The sequence below is a fragment of the Nematolebias whitei genome, chromosome 18 (assembly GCF_014905685.2).
Source record: "Nematolebias whitei isolate Nwh7 chromosome 18, NemWhi1, whole genome shotgun sequence".
NCBI classification, from domain to species: Eukaryota; Metazoa; Chordata; class Actinopteri; order Cyprinodontiformes; family Rivulidae; genus Nematolebias; species Nematolebias whitei.
This window is the reverse complement of record NC_056515.1, coordinates 31,279,739-31,291,490: the sequence shown is the minus strand read 5'-3', so window position 1 is coordinate 31,291,490 and position 11,752 is coordinate 31,279,739. Positions and strand designations below refer to the sequence as shown.

Below are 11,752 nucleotides of genomic sequence, written 5' to 3'. Positions count from 1 at the left end.
TAACTAAAAATTCAAATTAGCAAAAGGCTAGATAAAAGTAGCAAAGCAGTAACTAAAAGTTAAAAATAACAATACACTCGTTAAAAACAGCAGAACTGAACAAAAAGCCAAAAGTAGCAGAATGGTAACTGAAAGCTAAATTTACCAAAAGGCTAGCTAAAAGCAACAACACAGTAGCTAACAGCTAAAAGTAGCAAAAGTTAAGCTTAACGCTAAACTGATCAAAATGCTAGCTGACAACAGCAAAACATTAGCTAAAATGAGCAAAAGAAAGGCTAAAATTAGCAAAATGCTAGCTGAAAGTAAAAAGCAGCAGAACTATAGATAAAATTCAAAAGTTGCAAATGGATAGCTAAAGTAGCAGAACATAGCTAAAAGCTAAAAATAGCCTAAGGTAAAAAAAAAAAAAAATAGAGAAGGAGCAGATTTCAGGAAGTTACAAACTACCAAACATCATAGCATGCATCTCCTGCATGAGCTGAATGTTTTGAAATATGAAGGGCTGAAATAGCAGCTAAAGAATGCAAAAGCAGTAGGATTGCACAAAACATATGGAATAATAAAAACCAGGAAACCAGTGTGAATTCACACAACTAGCTTTAATATAACCAGTGAACGTGTGCACTCCTATATGGGAAGACCGCTTCTGTTCCCAGCATTTGTTTCTCTGACTTGGCAGCTGTGGACTCAGGGATGTATACCGAAGATGTTTCATCAATTCATCAATTAAACATGGGCTGCGTAATTACAAAGCACGAGACTGAGCATTTGCTTCACTCCTCTAGAACATGCTGCCAAGTTTCAAGACTTCTGCCCCTGGAGGATTTGAAAGAAGTGCCACGTGAAGAGAAAACACTGATGCATTTCTGTAAACACAGCAACCCTGTCCTGCTTTACATGGATCCATTTGCTTTAGAGGAAAACAGAAGCTAAACATCAGAAGAGTAATTTCCTGCAATCCCTCATACTTGCAATATAAAATGATAGCACTGTGCAGTGAGGCAACATAGGGGTCAATTTTTGTCAACGATATCCATACAGGGAGGAAAATCCACCAATGAATTGTTTGTTTTGAGTGCTCAGCTCAGTGGGACCCACAATGTGGAGCTACGCTGTAGTGACACCGTTGTGGATCGTTGATGTCAGCAGGATGGATAAAAAAAACACCTAAGAACTTGAATGAGGTAAAGAACAGTAGGTCGAGAAAGCAGCACCGGAGGGGTGGGGGGTGGGGGTGGGGGTCTGATCTCCACCGAGAGAAGAAAACAGAAGATGAGTAAAAGCCTGAAGGGAGAGAAATCGACAAAGCCCACACAGAGAACGGGGTGGATGAACCCTGCAGCTGCTGCTGAGAGGGAAGAACAAAGACGAAGGGCAGCGAGGTGGTGAAGGGGGGAGAAGGGGGGAGGAAACAATGGAGGTGAGAAGAGACTGAGATCAAGAAGAAGTCGACCTGGCTTGCTCTGCGAGTAAAAGCAACAAAGGAAGGCTGTAAGAAGAAGAAAGTGTAAAACTTGGACTACCTTCCTTATTTTTAAACCTTCGGCAGAGTTTGATTTTGTTTATCTGAGTAACACAATTTTCATTAAAGACATACAAGCTAAAAAAAAAACAAAAGGTAAATGAAGTCTAGTTATTTCACCAAAGCCCTTCTTTCCCCCCACCTCTTGGGTCCCTGGATGCTGATCATCCCCATGTCTTCTGAGTGGTCTGTCAGCTGGCACCGGAAGCCTTGGTCCTGAAGAACAGTTCTAATGTGGTTCCAGTTGTGCTCTGCGACACCGCCTCCGATGGCCAGGTAGTACGCATCGCCTGGAGCAAAGGGGATTAGGTACGAAAGGAAAAATGCCACCGTTAAAGATCATCACTTATCGCTTCTCAATTACTGGCCAAGTCTCAAGTTTCGTTCCAAAATCCCCACCAAACAGAACTTGGTATGGAAAAATTATAACTTGTCTCGTTTTGTTCATGAATGTTGGCGGATACAAGACTCAAAAAGACTCCTGCCTCATTTGGTCTCAAAGTCCGCTCGTTTGTTTTGTTTCGAGACTTCTTTTTAAAGCGGTACTGAATCATGCTCACCATTGGACTCTGGTGCCAGGGGCAGGTTGGCAGCACAGGGCTCCAATCTGCTCACCGTCAGGTCGGCCTCAGCACCCCCTCTTTTGTTCAACATGCAGGTATACACGGTGGAACCTGAAACATGCAGGGGGAAAAAAAACAACATTAAACATGAATGAAATAAATCTGTGGCCAATTTTCTGCTTTAAACTGATCCTTTGTGACGAACGCTCTTCTTTTCTGAAACTGTGGGAAAGGATATGTACAAACAATATCTTACCTGCTGTAGATAGTGTTTTGAACAACCGTAATTAAAATGTGACAAATTTACAACTGAATCAACCTCAGAGTTCACTTGTTCTGTTGGAGCCGGTATATAAACGGGCAAGAACATCGAAACAGAGTTGATCATAAACTACTTATTGAGCTTTACTGTTAGGAGATATACGTAAAGGTCATGGATGTTATCACTTACTAATGTTAAATTGACGGAGTCTTTTTGTCTACTTAGAGAGAAGCCTCATAACTGATAACTGATAACTTCATTCAAAGTGTGAGACGTGAAGCAGAGGTCATCTTGACCTCGCCACTGTCTGATAATAGGTATTTAAGCTTTTCCTAACTCTTTGTCTGTGGGCTGGTGCAGGAGGAGGAACGCTGGAGAGCTAGCGGTTTTGGCCACGATGGAAGGATGGCGCCGCCCAGGCAAAATGCAGTTTTGACCATTAAATAAATGCATAATAAATGCGACAGGTCAGCGGTGATGCATAATAAATGCGACTTACGCTGAAGTGACATATCTTTTTTTTTTCTCTGCAAATGCCAAAAAAGTTCAATCTGGTCCTCTGGACATTCAAACATTTTTTATTATTATTATTAATTATTATTATTGATTATTATTATTATGGATTATTGAGCATGCATCAGGATATTTCTCCGATGCGACTTATACGCTGGAAAATATGGTAATTCATTTATCCAACATTTACCATACTTGAGCTACTTTAAGTAAACCAAAAACTTTACAAAAAAGACTGTTTTCTTTTTTTCTGATTTCTAGACTGCTGATTTTATTTTATTATCATTATTTTTTTTATTTCTACTGCAGAAATCATAAATTTAATGGTATGCTGACGTAATAGAGACTCCCGTCAGTGCTTCAAGCCTAACCTCTGATCCTACATACTGGCATTCAGAAGTAGTGTTTACTTCACATGTTGTAATCTTTTCTAGTATAGTCCAACCGATATATTGGTAGGGCCGATATTTTAGGCTGATGTATGCATTTAGGGACATATTGGTATCAGTGATAATTGTCCCATTATGCACCGATATGAACACTGGGAACAAGCCGTGTCCTTACATGCAAATGGCATAATTGTACAATCTCACCAGCAGAGGGCACATGCGGACTATTTTTAAGTCATAACCATTCACTTTAACTTTCACTTTCAGCAAAGCAGAAGCAGAGAACAACTGTGTAGCATATTTTGCTGAACAGAGCATGGTAACGTTATTGAAACTGATCTGTAAAATAATAAAAAAACAATAATAAATTATCTTCAATCCTTCAACCTGCTTGTCATTAGTTATGTGCCTCTCAAGTTAGCAAGCTAACAATCTAGTATAGACTATTGCCTTGAAAAACTTTATCCAGAACAATAAATCTAATGTAGAGATAAAACATTTCAGTGTTGGCAAGTAGCTCAAAATTTTTCAGCCATTATATCGGTTATCGGCATTAGCCTGCTCCGCCCAATTGGCGGTAGCCAAAATTTCCATATCGGTCAAGCTCTATTTTCTAGTTTCTCCATCCAGGTCTCTTCCTCCATCACATCCATCTGTTCGACCATCAGTGAGTGTGTTCAGGCAGCGACCCAACTGACCTGGCTTCTTGTTGACATCAGCCGTGAACATCCAGTCAGCTGCCTTCTTGGCGTCCGGTCCAGTGAGATAAAACTTCCCAAAGTAGGACATGTTAAACACAGCCACACTGTTTCTACATGAGAGACACTCGCTCTTAATCTGCATTAAGAAAAAAAACAAAAATAATAAATTCAACAGGCTTATTAACTAGCAATATGTTACATACAATGGTTTTTAAAAAGCACGTAATTTCTAATACAGCTGAACCTTAAGCACAACTTATAGGGCAGGACTCATCGCAGAGGTGAAATCCAAGGCAGACTAACAGATTTTTGCATCAAGGCTCTTGGTATCCCTCATGTCTGTCAAGCTACTAAATTAGTTAACTGCCCAGAAACTCTTCATGCATCATTAAACCTACAGACTGTATCATTACCGTTACTTGTTCATGACATATGAGGGGCGCATACTTATTTCTCTTCTTGCAATCCTGCAGAACAGAATATCTTCAAATTCATTTGACTAGTTGACCATGTTTTAACACTGGCAAAACAGGACGTTCCCCTTTGACTGCGCTCAAACACACCATCACAGATTTCTTGATATCTTACCACATCGTGATGTGGAGGGAAGTCGAAGGTGTACTCTTTGCCAAGGAGGTTGTTGTACTTGTAGTTTACGTTCATCTTAATGTCGTAAGCGCCATAATAATCATAGTCTTTAACCTGCAGTAACACATCCAGTACAAGCAAGCTGTTGGAGGCCAGTCAACTGGAAGGGGCGACTTATAATGGTTTGTGTGGGGTGTGATTCTCACAGGAACAGGCCCATCTTTGTTGAACCAGCCTGGTCTCTCCCAACCATGGCGCTCTTGAAACACACAGCCCTGCTCAGTCAGCACCTGAAGCGTAAAGTAAGTCAAATTAAATTGGTAGTTGGTAATCATATGTTAGGCGTTTCTTCTTTTTCCTCTATTAAAGTTGTGTCAATATAATTCAGCAGTTAGCAGCCAAGTACTCAGCTATGGTTACTAGCTAATACCTAAATTTAGATTAACAATTCAACACATATTAGTTGGGGCTGTTTCTACTTCATATAAAATGTGCATTAACAACTTCTCTCATTTAATTTCTTAAAAAGCTGTTTACAAACCATGCATCAAGTTCTCAAATTTTACTGAGCATCGCACCTGGCTAATACCCATTTTTTTAATGAAAGTTGATTTGTTACAAATGCGAGAAGTTAGACATAAGCTATTTATCACAGCTATTACCTGTGGGCTGATCCAATATACTGCAATTGCTAGACTATTGAGTGCACCTGAATATAAGCCGTGCCCGCTAAATTTAAAAAGAAAATGAAAATTTTATATAAATAAGCCGCACTTGTCTATAAGCTGCAGGTTGTAACATGAGATATTTACACAGAATTTTTTTTTTTGTTTTAACTTTTAATTAAATACGTACTGGTAACACGCACAAATACAGTATTTTATTTATTTTTTTTCTGAACAGTGCATGTACGGCTGATAAAAAAAAAATACAGTAGTCTACCAGGAAGTCATGATCGCCACCCCCAAATAGAGACGTGTATTGAGCAGCTATGCGAGCGCCTGGGTCTGACGAAGCTAAATGTTTTGGTGGCATGAAGCTTGTTAGCCCATCAAAAAAAAAAAAATCAAAAATTAGCCGCAGCATTGTATAAGTCTTGGTGTTCAAAGCGTGTGAAAAAAGTAGTGGCTTATAGTCTGGAAATTACGGTACATAATCAGACAGCTTTCTGTGGACTCAGATTTATTGAACATTTGAGCGTTTTTCTTCCGTATTTTTAATATCTGGGTGCTCAAATACATTTTATTGAAATTATCAGTGAATTTGATTATTTTTTAAATTTTTTTACTGAGTAACATTGTACGTCACATCACGTCTCATTTTCACATTATTGGCAGGTGCTGCTGTGGCTAAACAATAAGCTAAAAGCTCCAAACACCATCTGTATGAAAGTCCCATTTCACAGTGTACACATTTACTTTATGAGTAGTATGAAAACAACACCTAATGCAGCTTTATTTTTTCTATTTTTTTTGTGAAGATCCACGACTTCTCCTCCTCCACCATAACCCTCAGCACAAGCTCCCCGCAGGGCTGTGTGTTGAGCCCACTCTTGTTCACTCTGCTAACGTACGACTGCGTACCGACCCATCCAGGTTGTCATATTGTAAAGTTTGCAAACGATACAGCTGGATGCAGTTGGATGCATCATAAACTATGATGAGTCCAGCTACAGGCGGAAGGTGGAACACCAGTAGAGCTGGAGCAGGATGAACAACCTTCACATCAATGTGAATAAGACAAAGATGGTTGTGGACTTCAGAAGGAATAAACACACCTACCCCATAGGAGGATATGTGGTGGAAGTGGTCTCCAGCTACAAGTACTTGGGTGTGCACTTGAATGACAACCTCAGCTGAGACAACAACACCAGCCTGATCAAGAAAGCTCATCAGAGACTCTACTTTCTCAGGCGGCTGAGTCGAGCTGGTCTGGGAAGCTCAGTCCTCACCTCCTTCTACAGGTGCGCAGTGGAGAGCATCCTGTGCTCCAGCATCAACATGTGGCATGGAGGCTGCACAGCTGCAGAAAGAAAAGCTTTGCAGAAAGTGGTGAAGGCTGCACAGAAGACTGTTGGAGTCATTCTCCCCACCATCACAGACATCTACACCTCCAGATGCAGGAAGAGGGTCACCTGCATCATGAAGGACTCCACACACCCAGCACACACTTTTTGTCCCGCTCCCCTCAGGAAGGAGATTGAGGAGCATTAAGTGCAGAACCACTAGACTGAGGAACAGCTTCTACCCTGAGGCTGTTAGACTCATGAATCTCTAACCAGAATAATCACTGTGAAAAAACTGTGAAAAAAAAAACTGTGAAAATCACTGTAATGCCACTTGGCTGATATGTGCTGCTGACTATCCATGATGCTGATCTCATGCTGCTGATTATTTCATATTGCTGTGTTCATTAATCCTCATCTGCTCACACAGACTCATGTTCGTGCTGCTGTTGTTGTTTTGGCGCATTGTTTTTGTACCATTAGTGCTTAGTGTATTCTTAGTTTAGTACATTCTTAGTTCATGACTCGGATCTTACTAATGTTTTTCTTTACAATTTGTGTTTTTGTTGGATGTAACTGGGACCCTGTGTACCGGTGCATAGCTTTGTCCCACCTCATGTATCACGTGTGGTATGTATGACAAATAAATCTCTCTGACTCCGACTCTTGATCCTCCAACAAATCGACTCTTTATCCTCCAACAAATTGACAAAGAGTAAAAACCGAGGTGAATATTTAAAACCTTGTCATTCTATAGAGTAACTGTAAAGAAAAAAAGAGTATACTTTGGTTATTTAGTACAAACAGCAGCAGTAATGGTATTCTTCCTAATTCTTGAAGAGTGTTAAGAGAAGATATTTCAAGGCTCTCCATCGTTGTTAAAACTGACAGTCGCCCACGGTTGGTAGGTATGTAGTGCTATACTCTCCTCTGAGCAGGCATCAAGCTGTCTGTCTTTTGCCAAAAACTTCCCACACCGAGCTATATTTACCGTCTGTGCTGCCGAGGTGGAGAAAGCGCGTGCGCAGCAGTGTCGGAGACGACTTGCTTGCAGTCTGAAATAAAGTTGTATTTGCTCCAAAAAGTAGCGAGTCTCGTTGTTTTTGCAGAGACGGCTTGCTCAGCAGGGAAAACCTTTAACGTGTTGCAAAATCACATTGAATTAAACCTTTACAAACCTGTTGTTACTTTTTTCTGTGCTTCATTTGTTCAAATATAGTCGATCTTCAAAACGGCCTGCAGGAAGCTTTAAATATGCATGCAAAGTGTCAGAGACACTAAATAAAACAAGTTATGAGGAAGCACAGGACATGAGCTACAAAACACAATGACAACATTTCTAATGGAGTGTGTTTGACGGTAATCTGTTCTGAAACGTGCCTACATGTGAGATCAGAGGGGGAAAGAAACGAACAGATCAAGAGAAATGAGGTCTAAGAGGCTCATTAATGTGTAAAGCATGGTGAAGAAAAGGTCCATTAGGAGTTTGTGCTGAGCTAAGGAACGACACGAAGCCGAGAGACTTCCAGGAACAAGCGAGTCGGAGTGGATCATTTAGAGTCAGACAGCAGCCGAGGAGAAAGTGACACAGCTTACTGCCATCATCCTCAATCAGTCATACGCCTCGAGATTTGATCAGACGAAAGAGAATGACAGAAAGACGTGGGAGAGTAACAGAGGGACAACCCCACATTAGGAGATGGTGTCAGTGTTTGACAAGCCTAAAGCAGACAGAGTCTGAGATGCCCTGGTGAGAAAACAATGATCTGGTTTCATACGTCGACATTACACGCCAGGAGGTTGTTACCTCGGACAACGAGATATTTTTAGGTGCTTATAAAAAGGACTTGTCAAAAGATTGACTGAATCCTTCATCTATCAGTGTCAATCACAGGAAAGCTGGCAGTAAAGGACTGTTTCAAAACTTTGGAGCCACACAAAATGACCATGTTTCATTTCTTTGTTTAGCTACCCTTAGCTCCTTTCCTTACTCTTAGATCATATTCCCTCTAATGGATGACATGAGTGCAGGAGGCAAGAAGCAGGTATGAGGAAAGAGAAAGAAAAGGTATAATCTCTGCTGGGTGAGCATCAAGAGTAAAGCTGTATGATTTAAGGAGAATATGCAAGAGCTACCTTATTGAAGAGAGCAATTGTTGAAATAAACCAATCTCCTTTTTTCATCTGTTACCACAATGTTGAAACCAATAAACTATAAATATTCCTATTATTCAGCGTACAACAGCTATGTGAATAATGTGCAATGACCCTTTTGGATGATAAAAAACGGGAGTGATTTCTAAACCACCATAAGGACAAAGGAAAGATGAGGCACAAAAGAAAGAAATGGGAAAAGACCTTGGATTAACATGTGGTCATAATCTCATGAGAAGCCAGCTACTAAGTGTGTAGCCAAGTATGAAACTAAATTACTGTACTTTCTGCCTTACAAGTCGCACCACATATAAGTTGCATCTGTTCAAAGATGTCTAATAAAGTGGAAAAAAACATAAATAAGTCTTCACCTTATAAGTCACATGTGTCACCGCTGACAACTCGGAAACGTGGGCCGGTGTTGTGCCAAAAAATGATTGGCTGCCAAAAAGGCGGCCATGGGAGCGTGCACGGGAGAACTTCAAGAAGAATTTAATAAGATTAACACTTAAAAACAATTATTTGTTTGCCCAAAATTATAGCAAAGGTGTGTCTCAGTTAAACTTTTCTTTAATAAATGAACTTTAATGGTCAAATCAGCTGCATTTTGCCTGGGCGTCATGGTGAAATGAGTTCTGGAGTGAGACAAATATAAGTGGTATGGCAAGCCAAGTGTCTCATTAATAACCACTTTTACCTATTAATGAGAGACTTGGCTTGCCATATTGCTCGAGGGCCCTCTAGCAGCTGAAAATGGTAGTGTTCAATATTTTCCATGTCCGAATGAATGAAATCGTCGGATCTCAGCCAAAAATTGGGCCATAAATATGGTGAAAAAACGTATATTAGTCGCTTCGGTGTACAAGTCGCAGGACTTGCAAATTTATGCAAAAAGGTGCGACTTATAGTCCAGAAAATACGGTATATAAACTTGTGCAGTCTTAGATTTTTTGACTCCAGTAATTTCCCAGATATGTTAAATGAAGTTCTGAACTGTAGGTTTACACTCAATGTAAGCAAAACATGCAGCTGAATCTGCTCAAAACCTTGAGCCGGAGTCACATGACTGACCTACATTAGGCTGGCTGTATTCTGTTCAGGAAATCAAATATGGCTGACCGATGGTTGACCTACTTTCAGTCACTTTGGTTGATTTCTAGGTAAACAAATGCATGAACTAGGTGGCATTCGGTCACAAACTTTGCTATGTTTGCATATTTGTTATGTTATTAATTTTTTTTGATAAACCTTTGGGACATTGCAATGAGTACCTTTAAAGCCTGTCAAAATGTGTAATATTTCCGTTTTTTTTTGTTGCTTCTAACACAATTTTGACAGTATTAAACAATTGTTCATCAGGGTTTTTATAAGAATTGTGTTAGAAAACGTCAAATATTCGTCACATATGTTTACTAATAAATTCTGTGATTAATTATGATCGGGATGGAAATTTTCCCGTTAGAGTTCAGAATATCTAAACGCTCGACGTTCGAATGTAAACAAACCACCATTAATTGTTGGAAACCAAACATGACTGGTGATTTTGCTCCTTTATTACAAATATGCTGTAGACTTTTTGTTGAAAATGATCCGTATGTAGTTTTTTTTTAATATCCTAGACGATACACATACTTAAGGTTCAAATAAATACTGAAAAATCACATTTTGACAACTAATATGGCTTTAAACCATGAATAACTGCTAAGATCATGCACATGTAAATTTCCATGACTTTTCACTCTATTATAGTTCTACCTCCAACTCAAATATCTGATGAAGCCACAGTTAAAAGGAGCCTTACTAACTCACAGCAGAAAATGGACACATACAAATTACTTCTCTAAATTGCCCCTGATTACCTGTCCATCCAAGCTCTCTCGTACCTGATGGAAAGGGTCCTTCCTCATGTTGCGGCTGGCCAGCGGCTCATCAAAGGGGAACACCACGGAGTAGTTCTTAGCATATGACTCATGGCTCCTCTCTCTGATCCAGCGTTTGTTGTCTGTCAGTGAACTATGAAAACGCCTGAGAAGGACACGAGGGACAGGAATTCAAAAGGATGAGCCCTCATTAAAAGTTACAGCTGCACCAAGTTCATAGTGGAGTTATTATTGAGCCTCCTGGTGCTCTGTGCCTGAAACCAGGACCTTCAGAACTGATGTACCTGATGTCGTATCCATACATGTCCCTTTCAGGGCGACCATGTATGATCCAGTGGGCCAGCTCTCTTCCACAGCCACCTCCCAGCATCATACCTGACACAATAAGATTGGAGACCTTTTTTTTTTTTACAATTTAGACACAGATTAATCATCATTTAACATCAAGCTAAACAGGCAGATCCTGTCAAAAATGCACATAAACTTAAAATGATTGGAACTGTGAAATAAATTTGCTTTGATTAGCATACTTGTCGCCGTACACGTTGCCATCGCCGTATAAGTCGCATCTATTATGACCACCCGGAAATGTGGGCCGGTGTTGTGCTAAAAAGCGATTGGCTGCCAAATGGCGGCTGTGGGTGTGTGCACGGGAGGACTTTAACAAGAATTTAACAAGATTAAAACTTAAAAACAATTAATTGTTTGCTCGAAATTATAGTAAAAGGTGTGTCGCAGTTGAACTATTCCTTAATAAATGCACTTTGACGGTCAAATCAGCTGCATTTCAAAAGACGATTCGCGGAAGCGCACAGAGGGACGACTCGCTGTGTATTCGAAATTTAACAAGATAACCACCTAAAAATAATTGTTTGTTTGCTTGACTTTATAGTAAAGGTGCGTCTCAGTAGAACTTTTCCTTCATAAATGCACTTTAATCGTATCACCAGCATCACAGACATCTACACCTCTGGATGCAGGAAGAGGGCCACCTGCATCATGAAGGACTCCACTCACCCAGCACACACACTTTTTGCCCCACTCCCCTCAGGAAGGAGGTTAAGGAGCATTTAAGTGTAGAACCACTAGACCAGGGGTGTCAAACTCACTTACAAAAGGGGGCCAAAATTAAAACATTTTTCAAACTAAGGGCCAGTTTCAGAATCTACATTAAC

At 40.2% G+C, this 11,752-nt stretch overlaps 1 protein-coding gene across 1 annotated transcript in view; it reads right to left on the bottom strand.

Moving 5' to 3' along the window:
• sardh (sarcosine dehydrogenase) overlaps positions 1–11,752 on the bottom strand; it is a 35,708-nt gene that overhangs the window by 6,243 nt on the left and 17,713 nt on the right. Inside the window, exons 8-14 of the mRNA XM_037692037.1 lie at positions 10,862–10,974; positions 10,581–10,722; positions 4,745–4,828; positions 4,539–4,652; positions 3,948–4,086; positions 2,083–2,196; positions 1,665–1,812 (exon numbers count right to left, since the gene is read on the bottom strand). Coding sequence (XP_037547965.1) covers positions 1,665–1,812; positions 2,083–2,196; positions 3,948–4,086; positions 4,539–4,652; positions 4,745–4,828; positions 10,581–10,722; positions 10,862–10,974 — 854 coding nt within the window. The remainder of the gene's footprint in view (positions 1–1,664; positions 1,813–2,082; positions 2,197–3,947; positions 4,087–4,538; positions 4,653–4,744; positions 4,829–10,580; positions 10,723–10,861; positions 10,975–11,752) is intronic.